We start from the raw sequence: 16,787 nt of genomic DNA on the forward strand, positions 1-16,787 counted from the left end.
TTACGCATGCAACAGCGAAGGGACCCCACCAGAAGAAGTAATTTGAAGCATTATCCGAGCAAAACCGGTTATTTCTAGATTTAACCGGTATTTTTCGCATTTAAAAGGCCAATTATTAGTTTATCATTGTACTCTAATACGCGTACGCACTCGCTCGGCCGCAGCACGAACTTCTTCGCCGTGACATGCACGTGACTCATCGATTCGACTGTGATTGGCCAGATTTAAATTCGTAGATAACAATGTAAACACTGCAGATGTTCTTCGCCTAATCTGTTTTAATTTACCGAATATACCAAAGTTTTCCTATTTAATATTTAAATATCACATTATGGTCAGGCTTACGGCGCTTTTGTGTGCTAGAAAATATAGAGCGGTAAGTTTGTATGCTTGTGCATGCGTATTTTATATAATATTAAAGAATTTATGTAACTCCACGTGCTTTTTTCTATGAAGAACATTTTCGAATTTTCATCACGTTTTGCATTTCAGACGCCTGCTGCGGTGAAGGACATACAATTCCCAACTGGAACCCTTAAGAGTGATTTAAATCTGGCCAAACCGGCCAAACCCTCTAAAGCTGCTAGTGTTGAAAAAACTGAAAATAAACCTAAAGAGCCTGTTGTCAAGAAGAAAATTTTGGATTCGATCGTACTGAACGTGCAGGGCGGCACTGGCGGATCCGGAAACGCCAAGCTCGTAGGCAAAGGAGGCAAAGGCGGAGATGTTTATTTCATCGCCACAAAAGGTGCACTTCTGGCCAAATAAATATTTTACGAATTTTTTATTGAATCATTATTTAGGAGAAACTCTTGCCGGCGTGAAAGAAAAGCTTCCTTACGTTAAAATCCATGCAGAGTCCGGCGGCGACGCCACAAACGCTAATTTACGATTGGGCAAACCTGGAGCTGACAAATGGATACCTGTTCCGGTTGGAGTGAACATTTACGACAATATTGGAAATTATTTAGGTTTGAAATCAATCAATTTGTGTTGTTCAAAAAAATAATTTATCTCTTTTTAGGCTCACTGAAGAAAGAAAACAGTGCGTTGTTGATAGCTAAAGGTGGCCACGGTGGAACTGTCAAGAACAAATTCAGATTTGGAGGAGGACAAGCAGTAACTGCAAAGGTCGAGCTGCAAGTGGTCGCCGATGTCGGAATTGTCGGCCTCCACGGCGCCGGAAAAACGACGCTGCTGCAACAGCTGACGTTGCCCCTTTCGAAATTGCCTCGTCCCACTGAATTGACCAAGTATGCTGAAACCAAAAGGATGGTCTACCCTGACTTCAGGGAAATGAGCGTGTTGGACACGCCAGGCATTTGGTGTGGCATGCGAGACGATTTTCGTGGCCAGAAGATCTTGAGTTACCTGCGGCGAACGAGGCTTTTGATGATTTGTTTGGATGCCACTGGATTTCAGTTTCCTAAAAAGAAACTTAACTTGTTTGAGTCTTACATGTGTCTCAACAAGGTAATTTATTAGTTTATATTGTATTAATATTTATTTATTTTCACTGAATGTCACAGGAAATTGAGGAGTACAACGCCAAAATGCTGGAAAGGCCGACTGTAGTGGTTGTAAACAAATTTAATCAAGAAGGATCTCAATTTGAACTGTTCCAAGAGCAACTGGGCAGTCTGACAGGTTTTTAAATATTCATTTTTTGGTCAGACCACAAAGAAACGAAAAAAATATTATTCTGGTTCCGTGTAAAAACCGGAAAATAATTCCGGCTCTGATGCAGCCTTTTGGAGAATCAAATTATATTATAAATTTGAATGATTTTCTTTTCTACAAGAAAATTTAGCTATTTAATTATTATTAAGACAATCTTCATGTAATGTTCCATTATTTATTTGTGGTTTTTCTACAGATTATGTCGGAACGGTGCACCCAAGCATACGCCCTGAAAAATACTTCCAACCGAAACACGTGGTCGGAATGGACCTGAGAATTAAGGAAGAGGACAAGCTGAATGAGCTGTGGAGCCAAATTCGAGAGTTGATGGACCGGTACGAGTACGACAGACTCGACAAGGCGGACGAAGGCGAGAGATTCATCCGGCAGATGCAGAGAAACAACGACTGAATGTGAGTTTTTTTTCTTTTATTCACAATTTACGAGTTAAATGCGAACCCAAAACTCTACTACTCCCTCTTTTAAAGACGAAATATCGCGGCTTACGCTCGGTTGAATGTTGGCATGAAAGGCAAGTAGCGGGTCCATTTAGCACTGAAATTAAAATATTTAGAAAGGCAGCTTACTCAAACACTAGAGCGTACTTTCGAATTGCTTCCATTCCGAAAGGCAAGTCGTAACAGGTGGGAGCGTCCTCGGCCACTGTCCCCTCGGAGGAAGCGTGGTGTTTGTTCCAGGTTGTTAGACCCCTCTCTTCGTCAGTGCCTGAAATTAGACAATTTTTTTATTTTCTGGAGGGTTTTGTCGGCAACATTTCACTCGCCTGGCACAGTGTTGTCCAAGACAAAACCAATTATGCCACCGACAAACATGCTGGTGGATAGAAGCACGGTGAATAGTTGGTCCAAAAACTCGCTTCCGGTTTGTATTACGTTGGGATTACTATGCATCCAACGGGGCAGAACCTACAACAATCAATTCATTGAAAATAAAAATCTTTTTGTAATTGTGACAGTAAGAAGCCGGCGAAATTGACTAAAAGCGAATCCGCAAAAATAGTCCTCAGGTCGTGTGACCTGATGAAGGTCAGTGATAGGATTGGTGAAAGTTCGTCGCCGTGTATCGCCAAATGTGCTTGAAAGTACCAGAAAAGCATTAATAACCGGCCTGGGAGCGGATCTCAGGTCGGCATACCCTGGAAAAGGTCGTTTGAGTACCGAATGTTAAAGTCCTTCCCAAGACGTGTCCGTTGAGGGGTCGTGGTCGATAATCAGACTAACGGCCGAATTTAAATAAAAATAAAACCTTTTTTGGAAAATTTGGGCGAAAAAAATCGTAGTATTTCGAAAAATGGTCTGATTTTGGAAAATCAAACTTAGGGGGACGCGCCTCACTAAGGGGCATCGATTAGTACCCAAATTAACGCCTTTGGGCCCATAGGGCCCCTCCTGGGCCCCAAAAACAAAAGTGAAATGTCATAAATCGCGTTTTTTGAGCTTGAAAAATTAATAACTCTGCTGCTATGGGTTGTACAATAAATAAATAAAATTTATCAGACTCCCCGTAAAATTTTACGTCCCTGCCGCCCTTTTTCCGCCCCCGCCCACCCCCGTCGATGCCCCTAAAGTGCCCAATTTTCGTTGTCATAGGGATTTTTTTAAAAAATAATTCCCTCATTGAATGAACTTACTAAGGCGAAGAAAATAGAAAATCCAATGATGTACATATTCCTGAATGACTTGAGGGAAACAAAATGCAGAGTCGATATTCCTGTAAAATCAAAATCCGGTTATTATCAATCATTCCTTTTTTCCGTGTTTGAAATTAAGACAAACCGACTGCGGTGACCATTCCAAAGGTGATGCAGAACACTCCGCCGAAAATGGGCGACGGAATGGTGATGAAAAAGGCACCGACCTTGCTGAAGGCGCCCATGATGATCATGATGACGCCGGCGTACTGCACCACCCGCCGGCTTCCCACTTTGGTCACGCCGATCGCGCCGATGTTTTGGCTGAAACTGGTCGTGCCGTTGCCGGTGCCCCAAATGCCCGCGAGCAGACACCCAAGGCCCTCCGTTCCGATTCCCCTGTTCACTGCGTGGATGGGCGGCGGCGGCGCCTCTGAAAAATTTAAATCGCAATTTTAGAAAAGGCGGAAAATATATAATTTTTTTTCAGGGAATTATTTGTAACTAAAGTTAGAGTAAAGATAAATTGATAAATAAGGTGTCTAAAATTATCTACATTAAACGCCCAACAAGTTTGCCACGCTGATTAGCTTTCTAAATCAAAGGTCAAGGTCACTAAAATTTGACCTGAGAGTTTAAAAAAAATTCCTGTATACCGAAGGGAACAAAAACTTATATTTTTGAGATATCCAAAATGCGCCTAATCTAATGAAGAATATCATTTAAAAAAATTGCGGCAGGATTTTTCCGTATTTTTGAGAAATTCGAATTTTAAGTTTTAAAAACATGTATTTTTTAACCAAAAATATTTAAATAAATTGCAAATACGCTAGTTTTTAGCACTTTTCGTTCAAATTTGAGTTCATTATATGAATAGTTATGTGTTTTGAAGGGGTTTGAAAACAACCCTCATCCCCAGGGGATGAATTTTTTCTTATTTAATTAAATTTCGAATAATTTGACCGTCATTGATGTCGTTTCTTACGTTTTCCGCCCCCCAAAAATCAAATCTGATACGTTTAACGTGCTCCGTTGCTTCTTATTTTTGTGGAAAGAGACTCACCACAAAACTGAGCACAAGCGTAGTAGTCGCCAACAGACTCGATTGCCCCCGCGATCACGCCTGCCAGCATGCCGAACACCGCTGCCGCGCTGACGGTCGGACTTCCCCACTGGCCTGTTTATTAAATTAAATTAATTAATGCTCGTGTTGATTTCATTGGTGTTTGCCTGGATAAGGAAAGTTGAACCACGGAGCTTCGTGCAGGATTTTTAGTTTCGAGTCTGTCCTGGCCAAATTCTCCTCGGGCAGCAGTCCGGTTGCGGTCAAAAGGCCGCAAATCACCCACATAACCACCATGGCAGTCAGAACCTTCATACAGAATTAATTTAAGTAAAGAGATAACCTTTTAGAATCTAGTATGGCTTACAGGAAATATTTGGAAAAAGGGAAAAGTGCGTCCTTTTCTCTTCTCTCCGCCTTTTGCCTTCTTTCCCCACGTCGGAAGCGGCACCTCCAAAAATCTCATGTAGAGTGAAAACGTCGTCAAAAGGGCGATTGTCCTGGATATGTCGTATAATGCGTTAATTTTGCGGTGCGAAAAGCTATTAGCTGCAGTTTTACCCGGCAGCAATCCACCAATTGCCGGACGCCTCCCGCGCTGCTGCGTCGAACAGACACAAACCGATCAATGCGACGGTCGGAGCTATCGTCAACGGGGTGATGTACTTTAAAACTGATCCGATCAGCCCTAAAATCAGGAGGAAAATATTTTAAATCCAGAAAAACCAGCAAAAAATTAATACAACATTTTCTTAAAATATTCAGGTGAATTTTAATGGCAAACGGACGGAAATTTTAATGAAATTTACTTGCTGAGAGGTTGGAAAATTCAAATTTTTAGGCCTTTAAAGGGTTTATCACAAACCAAGGTCACCTTTTCCGACCTTTATCGAAAAATTGATTTTTCAGGGTGTGCTTTGCATGCCCTTCGCGTTGATTGAATAGTTTTTTCGTGTTCAATTTTCTCAAGGCTAACAAAATTGGACCATTAGAAGTCTGGTACAACCTTCAGGGTGACCCTGAGTATCCAAATACGAAATATTGTCATAAATATCATCAAGTTAGGTGTCATTTCATAGGTTTTTGACCCTGTAGAGTTGAAATTTACTCTCAGAAATTCCTTTCTGGGCTTCAAACTTATATCATATTGAATTATGTCTCCCAAAAATTCGCCTGGAGAATTTATTTTTAATTAAAATTTTATTATTACCTCCGAATCCAATCAACATCTGAAATAAAGAGGCGACCAAAATTGCTCCGGAAATTTCGTTAATGCGAACTTGCCAAAGGGCACGCCTGTCCTCTGCACTCATCTGCAGGAGTTCTTCCTGAGGTGGACACTGCCATTTGGGCAGGTTCAAGAGCGCGAGAGCCGGCGCCAAGAAACCAAACGAACTGCCTTGCACAATCGGCAATCTATGCGGTTGCAACGTTATTATCACACAAGCCGTCCAGAATCTTATTTTAACACACATTACCTCACTCCAATTGTGGTTTGTAAAATTGTCACGATTCCGGAGACAAACATGAGCGTGGACACAAGCTCCCCTCGCGACGCGTCGTCCTCGAGCATGCACAGTTTCGGCCCCATTATCATTGGAACTGACGCGATTCCAACTACAAATGTTATGTAGTGCTGAAAATTTAATCATTTGCTAAAATATCTGCTATATTCATGCAAAAGTAGACATAAAATCGAGTAAAATAAATTTAAATCCCACTTATTTCCTCTGAAATTTAAACTAGGTGTGAAAAATGGGCAGAAAAATTGTCTGTAATTTTTTCCAGAAGTTTCTAATCCATTGGTGATCTCAGATTTTAGTTTTTTCGCATACAAAAAAGGAAAATATGAAATTAAAATTGCTTTAACAAACTCACATTTATTTAGAAAAAATAATTTAATGTTCTAAGCGAGTCAATTTCGTATTCTAGCCAAATTTGATATTTTGCTCACCTGAAATCCAAGGACAACACACGTATACCAAGGCGGGTTATCTTCCAATCCGTAATGAAGCGTTTTCTCCGCTTCAAACACGTTCTCCTCAAAACTCTCAAACTTGTTCTTGCCCGCATTGTTATTTTTCTCGTTCTCTTCCTTTGTGTCGCATTTTAAAAAGTTGTTATTCAGTCCGTCATTTATAAGTGGCAGTGGTTGCTTCGAAAAGAGTTTCTGCGAAAGGAAGGAACTGCTAAGAAAAGTCACGCACTAATTTGCACTCACCTCTGATTCCTTCTGCGCCTCCGTGTCCATCTCTGACGAACTCGCTGGCGTGACTGAAGATCTCGCGGCAAATAGAAGCTCTCGCAAGGTGCACTAAAACTGCCAAAATGCGAGCATCACCGGTTTTGCGCATTCGTTTTTCAGGAAAACACGTTCCATTTTTTATTTACCCACTATTTATCTCCGCTACTTGTTTAATTTTTCCGAGGATGTTGACTTGCGCACTTAAAATCAACTTTGGTGCATTGTTATTTTCTGTATTGTTGCTTCACGAGAGGAAAATAACGCAAAGATAAAAGAGATAACCTTTTTGGTTTGACCTCGACGCGGGAAAACTCTATTTTACTAGCCGAGAAATTGTGCAGAGCAGTGTGCAAAATTCGAAAATAATGAAAATAAAATAAATTTCCATCTGCGCCAATATTTGCATTTCGAAATGGACCGAGCAAATTTACCTTTTTCTGACTCAAAACAGCGCGCACACACACAGAGAACGGAATTTTGCAGTCTCACCTCAATAATTCGCAGCTAATGGCACCAAAAGTCTTCCTTTCGATCTGGAGAGCAAAATGCGCGCGTGTGCGGCACGGCACGCAGCAGTGGAAAAGTGAGAGTGAAAGACTTGATTGACGGGCGTCAATTGTCCAGTGTGGTTTACATTGTAATTAAACATGTTATGAGCCGACCTCTTGCCCTCGCGCTAACTAGAGCAAGACTATAAAATATGTCATGCCATCATTTGATCGCTGATTAATTGCGAGTGCGCTTTTTCCGAAATGCGTTAAATTTATTGCAACACAAAAAATACATGAATAGTGAAAACCTATTGAAGATTCTAAGAGTTGAAAGTCGGATTTTGGAATGTGGACGCAGGATCTTTGTACAGAGGGTTGTGACCCTGAAAATAATAATAATTAGTTAATTTTTTTTCGAAGATTGACTGTTTACCGCGTCCAACATCGCAAATTGTCGCTCCTTCTCGAATTTCCTGAACTCTTTTCGGTCGTGAATTGTGGTGGCTACTTTCCAAGTCATGAGCATCACGATTCCGGCCAGCAAAATGGCCCCAACCAATCCAATGACAACGCCTAAAAATTAAAAATTGTAACTAATACTTTCTATAATATTGTGATTTTAATTATTACCCCTAACATCGGCCGGTTCCGGACATTTCTTGTTCATATCCAGAAAAACATATGTGCTCTTGTCTTGCCGCGTCAGGTATTTGTAGTAGTAAGTGCAGCCCTGAACGTAGTAACTGCATTTTCGAGAATTGGAAAAAGCCTCGGCGTCGGGAAGGGGCTCCAAAACGTCGTTTGCTCTTTTTTCGCCATCCTCCGGATGCAGATGTTGCTTAAAGTTTTCAGCCAAACTCATACCTTTAATTGTAAGTAAGAGTTTTTATTTCAAAAGAACTCAGACTATCTTTGACAAAGTTTCTGAGCACACCAATCGATTCTTGCGGGTCGAATTAGCGCAGGAAAATCGTAAAAAAGTTTGGTTAACCCCGGAAACATACCATTCACATCATCTACTTTCAGCAAAGTGTAATTTTGGCACTGGGCAGGGATTCCCAATTGCTCTCCTTCCTCGTTCAGGAGCTGACATTGCACAAAAGGTTTCAGGTCGTCGCATTTATCCTGGCACGTCTATAAAATTCAGTTAATAATTGCTCGTCCAGCATTTACAGAGCCAATTACCGAGCAATCCTCGCAAAATTCTCCAAAGAACTTTCCCTTTCCCTGTTCAATTTTGCAGACACACTCGCCGCACACGCAATCTCCGTGTCCTGAGCACTCCAGGCCCCCGGTTGGCGGCACGCAGGAACTCGTATTGTCCGAGCAACTGCAGTCAGGCTTGCTTTTCCACCCCTCGAAACAAACGCACCCTTCACAGTCACACCTGCCCTGAGTGGGACCTGAGCAGACTTTGCCATTGGGCCCATCGGCGCATTTCTTGTTGTCGCAATGGCAGAATTGGCCGCTGTATCGCTGCAATTGAAATAGTTAAAACTCCTAAAATCAGCAGGATTATTACCATAGGATTGGAGCAGAGACAAGCGCCGCATTTGCATTCTCCCCGGCTAGAACAAATTTCGCCGTTTCGCTCGCACACGGAATTATTTTCTTCTTTGTACGTTTCCGTTATGTTGCAACCGCAGTTGGGTCCGCCAAAGTTTTCGTGGCACTGGCAGGCACCACACTTAAGGTCTCCGTGGTTGGAACAACTTGCGTCTGCTTGCAAGAAATGTCCCTAAACCAAATTTTTAGGATTTTAAATGATTTAAAATAAATGTGCTCACCTGCTTTTCACAGTCGCATTCGCAGTCCACCTCCAACTCAATTTCAAGCCGTTCGTTGATTGAACTGGGGGAAATGTAGATTTTTTGGGTTTTACTTGCTGGACATTGCTTCACCTTTGCCAAAAATAAATTATTTTTTTTGCAGTTAGTCGGTAAATATATTATGTATTACCTCCAGCTGGACGTTGAATGTGATAGTGTCGCCTTTCTTCTTCACAGAGCACTTATTGGTCTCTTTCAACTTTTTGCCGCCTTTGCAATTACTGGACATCTTAATTACAAAGTCCTCGCTTTTTGGATAGTCCATTATTACGTCTTGAGTCAATTTCTGTGGATATTCGTCTGTTAATTCTTGATTCAAACTCCATAAAAATGACATTACGTCGTATTGCTCCTTGATCAGTTCAACCACGTTTGAAGAATCTCCTTTGAGAATGGCCGTTTGCGAGTTGTAAATTGCTTCCTTGAGCATCTCATAATTTGTTTTTACGTTTCCGGTTACGGCAAAGATCACGTTCATCTTAAGTTTGCGCGCATTATTGCTGATCTGCATAGAACGTGATCATTAGAAGGGATTTAAACATTTATTTCGCTCACCTGAGCCACGCTTGGGTAATCGAGGAGGAGGCCGTGCGTGTATTTATTATTTTCCATGTGGCACAACTCATCGTTCGGTTCAATTACCCCGCCAAGCTAAAAAAACTCGTATGCATTAAAATATCCAATGATTAAATCATGAAATTACCCGTCCGCTACCGGAAAAATGCGAAATGGCGTCCGTGGAGAAAATAATCATCTTTAGAGATTCGTTTCTCCAACCAATTTCGGTTTCGCAAACCATGGCCTGCATCAGCGCGTCGATGCCTCCTTCAGGCGTGTCCACGTTTCCCGACATTTTAGTTTTATTAACCGCAATCTGAATTAATTTAGTAGAAATTTTTAAATGAATCTAAATTAATTACCGTGAAATTGTCCGTTTTGTCTGTGAGGCTCAAATGGTTTATGAATTCGTAAGGTGGAACACAGCCGTCACAAGGTCTGAAAGGGAACTAAATCAAGCGAAATTTGCAATGGCTTGGGAAATGCTCACGTTGTGATCAGTGTATTTGAAAATGGCATCGTGACTTTGTCCACGAAACTGCCAAATCCCATTCTCAGATTGGACGATCTTCTTCTCATTTCGTTTGCCAGTTTAGAGCCCAGGGCGGACAATTTGTCCTTGTCGTCCTTCATGGAATGTGACATGTCCATCAAGTAGTATAAATCCAGGGGATAATCTATCGCCTGTTGATAATGAAGATCAAATTGCACCCTTTGCCCTTTGTTTTAAATAGCGATTAAAAAAGAGTCCTGAAGTGTCTTAATTCCTCTCTAACCTGGCCTTGCTTTTATGGACATTTTCTGCGGTTTGATCTGGACAATCCGACCGGCGGTTGTGCTCAGAGGATTGTCCTGAAAAGCACGAATAACTTTTTGCGGATTGGTAAAGTTTCCATCGCACCATTGTTGGTCTGCTGCTTTTCCACACCTGGATGAGTTCCCCTATTTCAAGAAGGATAAAACCACGCATAAAAGAGAAAACAGAAAAACACTCACAGACTCGCACCACGCACATCCCGGCGTGGAAATGCACTTGCCGCACGTTTTAATTAAAGGACCACTGCAGGTATCATCCGATGCCAGAACGGCTTTGGCCGCGATCACGATCAAAATTGAGATCGCAAGCAGCCGCATTTTGACTTCTTCACCCTCAAAAGGTTGCTGACTGTTAGCTTTATTCCCGTCGCAAACGATAAAACAACTCGAGGAACTGATTGAGGCATGCTGATAAATATACGCGTTGATACCAGCTCGAGATTATACAGCTCTATTTTTGCAAAAATTCAACTTTTGATTGTGCACAAATATCATTTCTATATATAGGCTTGAGACAAAGAAATAAAATCGCCATTAGAAATATGTATTTAATTTAGCACCACTTTATTGGAAACGGTTATCACGGAAATTATCATCTAAAGGACAATTTCCTTCAAAGAAAAAGGTAGTTAAACTACATTTAAGTACATTTTTAAGGTGGAATCGTACGCAAAACAAATTGGGATGTCCAAAACTACTTTTGGCTGAATGTTGGATTTTGGAACGTGGACGCAGGCTCCTTGTACAAAGGGTTGTGGCCCTGAAATAATTATTAAATAAGCAATATTTTGTTAAAGCTTTGGCTCTCTCTCTCTCTGTGTTTACCGCGTCGAACATTGCAGCCTGTCGCTCCTTCTCGAATTTGGCGAATTCTCTTCTGTCGTGAATTGTGGTGGCCACCTTCCAAATCACGAGCATCACAATTCCGGCCAGCAAAATGGCGCCAATCAGCCCAAAGACAACGCCTTAAAGTGAAATGTGTGTATAACGTTCGCCAAATATTCTGATTTAAATTAATTACCCCAGATATCGACAGGAGCCACGCACTCCTTGTTCGTGTCGAGGAACACGTAGGTGCTCTTGTCTTGCCCAGTCCAATATTTGTAGTAATAAGTGCAGCCCTGAACGTAATAATTGCATTTGCGAGAGTTGGACAGAGCCTCAGCCTCAGGTAGAGGCTCCAAACCGCCCAAAGGGTTCTCGTCGTTCGTTTCCCTCCTTAATCTTCTTTCGCCTTTCTCCGTTTTCTGATGCTGCTGCAACTTTTCAGCCAGGGTCGTATCTGTATCCACACAAAAATCCGTTTCCTCAGGGTTAAATTAATTGAATCAACGCTTCATACCGTTCAGGTCTTCAACCTTAAGCATAGTGTACGCTTCGCACCCTGACGGAATTCCCAATTGCTCCCCTTCCTCGTTCGGCAGTTGGTACTGCACACAAGGCTTCAGGTCGTCGCACTTGTCCTGGCAGGTCTGCAAAAATCGGTCAATAACTGTTCAGAAACCTCTCGCAGATTTACTTACGGAGCAGTCCTCGCAAAACTTTCCGAAGAATTTTCCCTTTCCTTGCTCGATTCTGCAGACGCACTCGCCGCAAACGCATTCTCCGTGTCCTGAGCACGCCAGGCCCCCGGTGGGCGGCACGCAGGAACTCGTATTGTCCGAGCAGCTGCAGTCAGGCTTGCTTTTCCACCCATCGAAACAAACGCACCCTTCACAGTCGCACCTTCCTTGAGTGGGCCCTGAGCAGACTTTGCCATTAGGCCCAACGGCGCATTTCTTATTGTCGCATTGGCAGAACTGGCCGCTGTATCGCTGCAATTGAAATTGTTAAAAACCCCAAAATCAGATAGCATTTTAAATTTTAAAGGATAATTACGTCAGGATCGTAGCAGAGGCAAGCACCGCATTTGCACTCTCCTCGATGGGAGCAAGTTTCGCCGTTTCTCTCGCACGCCGAATTATCCTCTTCTTTGTTTGAGACGGAATTTGTGTTGCAACCGCAGTTGGGACCCCAGAAGTTTTGGTGGCAAGAGCAGACGCCGCATTTCAGGTCGCCCTGCCGGTTGCATCTTTCGTGTGAGGCCAAGAAATTACCCTAATAACATCGAAATAATTTAGCTAAGGTTCAAAGATACTATTCATGGTAATTATATTTCTTTTATTAATTTAAAAAACCACATTAATTTACGTTCCTGTAGATTCTAAAGGGTTGAAATAGGCGGAGTAAATTATTTTTCTGGTAGAAATGTGTTGCTTTGGCGCGCGCAACGCATGAATCTTTTAGTTGCTACTGCGCAAGCGTCACCCCTCAGACGTCACAGCTCTCTCAGCGGCCAATGCCAAGCACGAAGCATGGCTGTGACGTCAGAGGGAGACGCATGCACAAATGATTCAAGCATTATGCTTTGCGCCTCTCAAAACAATTTTTGATCGAAATAATTAGTAATTCCACCAAATTTCAGTGGATCATATTAAATGCAAATTTACCATCTTCTCACAGTCGCACTCGCAGTCCACCTCCAAATCAATTTCCAGCCGTTCGTTGATTGAACTGGGGGCAATGTAGATTTTTTGGGTTTTACTTGCTGGACATTGCTTCACCTTTACGCCAAGATAAATTATTTAATTTGCGATTAGTCGGTGAATATAATATTTTACCTCCAGCTGGACGTTGAATGTGATCGTGTCGCCTTTCTTCTTGACAAAACACGTGTTGGTTTCACTGAGCTCGTTGCCACCTTTGCACCGACTGAACATCTTAATTTCAAAGTCGTCGCTTTTTGGATAGTCCATTATTACGTCTTGAGTCAATTTCTGTGGATATTCGTCTCTTAATTATTGATTCAAACTCAATAAAATGACATTACGTCGTATTGCTCCTTGATCAGTTCAACCACGTTGGAGGAATCTCCCTTTAGAATAGCCGTTTGCGAGTTGTAAATTGCTTCCTTGAGCATCTCATACGTGATTTTGACGTTTTCGGTTACGGCAAAGATCACGTTCATCTTCAGTTTGCGCGCATTATTGCTGATCTGCATGAAACGTGATCACTAGAAGGTTTTAAAACGTTTAATTCACTTACCTGAGCAACGCTTGGATAATCCTGGATGAGTCCGTGAGTGTATCTATTATTTTGCATGTGGCACAGCTCATCGTTTGGCTCAACCACTCCGCCAAGCTAAAAACACTCGTATTCATTAAAATAGCCATTGATTAAATCATGAAAAATTACCCGTCCGTCGCCAGAATAGTGAGATTCGGCGTCCGTGGAGAAAATGATCATCCGCAGCGATTCGTTTCTCCAACCGATTTCATTTTTGCAAACCATGGCCTGCATCAGCGCGTCAAAGCCACCTTCAGGCGTGTCCACATTGCCGGAGATTTGAGTTTGATGAACCGCAGGCTGAATTTAATGGATAGAAATTCTTAAAAATTATCCATCGAAATTAATTACCGCAAAATTGTCCGTTCTGTCTGTGAGGCTCAAATGGTTTATGAATTCGTAAGGACGGGCACAGTCCGGACAAGGTCTGAAAAGACGTTAATTTTTAGAAAACGACATTATTTGTGATGGCTTGGAAGGTGCTCACATTTCAGTCAGCGTATTGACAAACGGCATCGTGACCTTGTCCACGAAACTACCGAATCCCATTCTCAGATTGGACGATCGTCTTCTCATTTCACTCGCCAGTTTAGAGCCCAGCGCGGACAATTTGTCCTTGTCGTCCTTCATGGAATTTGACATGTCCATCAAGTAATATAAATCCAGGGGGTAATCTTTCGCCTGTTGATAATGAAGCTCAAATTGCACCTTTTGCCCTTTTTAGACGATTAAAAAAGAGTCCTGAAGTGTTTTAATTCCTCTCTCACCTGGCCTTGCTTTTATGGACATTTTCTGCGGCTTGATCTGGACAATCCGACCGGCGGTTGTGCTCAGAGGATTGTCCTGAAGAGCACGAATAACTGTTTGTGGATTTGTTAATTTTCCACTGCACCATTGTTGGGCTGCTGCTTTTCCGCACCTCGACGTGTCTCCTTCCTTGAGTTATTATTGAAATTTACATCTTTTCTATTGAGGAGGATTAAAATTATCTCTCACCGACTCGCACCACGCACATCCCGGCGTGGCGATGCACTTTCCGCACGTGTTGAGCGAAGAGTGGCTGCAAAGGTCGTCCGATTGCTGGACAGTTTCGGACGCGATCGCGATCAAAATCAAGATGTAGAGGCGCATTCTGCTGGCTGACACGCCCTTACGCAAAGAGCGTTCTTGACTTGAATAATAATTAAAAGAGCATATCGCTGCAAAACACACCACTCCGCAGGATGTGGTTTTCTGACGTCCGTCAGATTTGTGCTTTATAAAGCCTGCATCCTGGCCGATAAAAGCTCACATTTGTTACACTTATTCCATTTATTATTATAATCTTGCTTTTAAACTGAGACGATTAGCAAGGAGATTGCTGACGAAATTTTATTCAAAATCTAACGCCGATGGATGAAAATTGTTGTTATGACCAAAGGGAGATGAAGTTAATTCCTGAATTGAATTTCTTGGCAAAATGACACCGAGGATTCGATCAGTTAAATTAGCCAAAAAAATCTGCTCTGAACAGGGTTGAAAATCCCGCATTTTTAAAAAAAAATTATTTGCTGTGATAAAACAGTTTTTTAAAAAAATATTTACGAGTTTTAGAGCAGGCAATGTTTGCACTTATTTAGTTTTCATTAATTTTCTAATTATCTCGGCTTGAAAAATTATCAGAGATATTTTTGGAGGCAGCAAATGGCAATTTAAAATAAAGAAATCTGCACGGCAGAGGAAATTTTGACCTCTCCGACCGCGAATTTTAGATTTTCTCAGGGAACAAATTAATTTCTTGCTCAAGAAATTGGTAAAAATTGAGTGCCAAAAACCATTAGTGAAAAAACAGGTGGTAAAAAAGTAGTCAAGCGCAGGAGAAGGCTCGAGAGTTTCCTTGACAACCAATTTTGTTTATTCTCTCTTTATTTCGCGTTTTGCAATCGATAAATATGTCGGTGCAGGATAAACTGCCCGAGTTGCGGGGCGTAGATCTTCTAAGGAAAATCTGTCTGCACCCTTCAAAATCAACCAAGCACAAAGCAGCGTATCACAGAAGTCCTGATCGAATCGCCTCTCCAGTGTCCACAAAACCGCCTTCCTCAGTCAGGTTCATTTTATTTAGTTTTTAAAAATGAGATTTATTAAGTCAATCATCCACTGTGCAGAATCCGTGAGGAAAACCAGGGCAGGAAGCGGCTTCCAGGCGACCTTTTCACGAAGTTTTTACTCAGCCACCCTGACGACCGGCCGTGGCGACGCGAATCTAACGACCTGCCCCTTTGGGACGCCAGGGAAACCCTGAATAACCATGCCAAACTTATTACTTCTGATGTAAATTATTTTCTTGGTTATTTCAAACTGTTGAAAAATGGAAAGGGTGGGATTTTCCACCCTGAAACCTTTATGGATCGTCAGGGGGCATCAAGACGAGTTAAATGGTGTGCAGTTTTTGAATTTCTGACCAGCAGAAGCTGAGATCTCGAATTTAGAAGATATTTTTATTTTGGACCTGAAGCCAGGTTGTGGCCTTTAACCTGAAATATCTCTAAAACTAAAGATGCCACCGTCTCAAAATTTTCAGGGTGGATTAATGTTCTAATTTGCAACATTTTTTGTGTTTACTCAAAAATTATAAAAAATTTCCTTCTATTTCAAAATTTATTTTGAAATTAAAAAAATCTAATTGGGACCTAGAAAAATATTGTCATTACAAAAAGTTGTTACGCATCAATTTTCATAAATAAACATTAAATTAACGCAATTTATTATGCACGGAGTTGACTTAGGATTGATTTTGTTTTGAAAATAAATTTCCTGAATCTAAACAGCAGTGTACAAAAATAATTTATCTTTATAAAGCTAAAAAACTTGTTTGTGTGTTTCAGATAAGCAAGAGGTTTTGCGATTGGTATCGTTCTCTGGGCGGAAATGCGGTGATCGACGAGGAAACAGTGGCTCGGCTCTTTGAAATCAGAATTCCGCCGTACGCGCCTCTTTCTCAACCAAATTTGGGCCTGCGCTGCATCGCCTCTCGAGCGGTGAATCAACTCGAGCAGCGGAAGCCGCCAGAAAAGACTCATTTGCACAGGCCGAGTGCGCAGACGCCTCCTCGATACGAGCCTCCTGAAGAACTGGTGTCCATGCAGCACGTCTTCGAGGACATCCTCCATCTGGAAATCGTGCGAGCCTTCTGCGAGCACCTCAAAGAGCAGCAGCAACCTGCCAGTTTCAAACCTCAATTTCTTGTAGAGCGCAAATTGCTGCCAGAATAAAAATTTTTATAATATAAAGTAGAATTATTCTTATTGATCACTTGATAAATTATTAAAAAATTATCTAGATTGAATATTTAGTCAAGAAAAACTTA

At 41.7% G+C, this 16,787-nt stretch overlaps 4 protein-coding genes and 1 long non-coding RNA gene across 5 annotated transcripts; 1 reads left to right on the forward strand and 4 right to left on the reverse strand.

The window, feature by feature from the left end:
- Window positions 1-59: 59 nt before the first annotated feature.
- LOC135938318 (GTP-binding protein 10-like) lies at window positions 60-16,710 on the forward strand. Its single transcript, XM_065481932.1, has 7 exons — window positions 60-376; window positions 493-748; window positions 804-971; window positions 1,025-1,473; window positions 1,530-1,647; window positions 1,877-2,093; window positions 16,306-16,710. The coding sequence occupies exons 1-6, from the start codon at window positions 332-334 to the stop codon at window positions 2,089-2,091; spliced, it is 1,251 nt and encodes a 416-aa protein (XP_065338004.1). The 5' UTR covers window positions 60-331; the 3' UTR covers window positions 2,092-2,093; window positions 16,306-16,710.
- Window positions 2,093-6,744, reverse strand: LOC135938317 (solute carrier family 23 member 1). Its single transcript, XM_065481930.1, has 13 exons — window positions 6,616-6,744; window positions 6,349-6,564; window positions 5,873-6,030; window positions 5,605-5,810; window positions 4,956-5,082; window positions 4,762-4,894; window positions 4,562-4,703; window positions 4,395-4,508; window positions 3,477-3,764; window positions 3,332-3,411; window positions 2,465-2,606; window positions 2,286-2,406; window positions 2,093-2,235 (listed from the first exon to the last, which is right to left on the reverse strand). The coding sequence occupies exons 1-13, from the start codon at window positions 6,643-6,645 to the stop codon at window positions 2,184-2,186; spliced, it is 1,809 nt and encodes a 602-aa protein (XP_065338002.1). The 5' UTR covers window positions 6,646-6,744; the 3' UTR covers window positions 2,093-2,183.
- On the reverse strand, window positions 7,389-9,854 carry LOC135940637 (integrin beta-PS-like; the record flags this gene model as incomplete). Its single annotated transcript, XM_065485608.1, has 11 exons — window positions 7,389-7,513; window positions 7,564-7,703; window positions 7,761-7,994; window positions 8,135-8,264; window positions 8,316-8,606; window positions 8,653-8,868; window positions 8,918-9,031; window positions 9,090-9,245; window positions 9,300-9,464; window positions 9,515-9,610; window positions 9,663-9,854. Coding segments are annotated over 11 exons (1,797 nt in total), but the record flags the coding sequence as incomplete, so codon positions are not given.
- Window positions 9,880-10,661, reverse strand: LOC135938319 (uncharacterized). Its single transcript, XR_010574651.1, has 3 exons — window positions 10,514-10,661; window positions 10,008-10,459; window positions 9,880-9,955 (listed from the first exon to the last, which is right to left on the reverse strand). It is a non-coding gene; the product is annotated as an uncharacterized LOC135938319 (long non-coding RNA).
- On the reverse strand, window positions 10,875-14,616 carry LOC135938316 (integrin beta-PS-like). The gene is made up of 15 exons (XM_065481929.1): window positions 14,435-14,616; window positions 14,206-14,374; window positions 13,926-14,154; window positions 13,790-13,865; window positions 13,568-13,738; window positions 13,418-13,513; window positions 13,203-13,367; window positions 12,994-13,149; window positions 12,823-12,936; window positions 12,212-12,430; window positions 11,857-12,147; window positions 11,676-11,805; window positions 11,355-11,615; window positions 11,159-11,298; window positions 10,875-11,093 (listed from the first exon to the last, which is right to left on the reverse strand). The coding sequence occupies exons 1-15, from the start codon at window positions 14,567-14,569 to the stop codon at window positions 11,028-11,030; spliced, it is 2,418 nt and encodes an 805-aa protein (XP_065338001.1). The 5' UTR covers window positions 14,570-14,616; the 3' UTR covers window positions 10,875-11,027.
- Window positions 16,711-16,787: the final 77 nt, after the last annotated feature.

The sequence above is a fragment of the Cloeon dipterum genome, chromosome 3 (assembly GCF_949628265.1).
Source record: "Cloeon dipterum chromosome 3, ieCloDipt1.1, whole genome shotgun sequence".
NCBI lineage: Eukaryota > Metazoa > Arthropoda > Insecta > Ephemeroptera > Baetidae > Cloeon > Cloeon dipterum.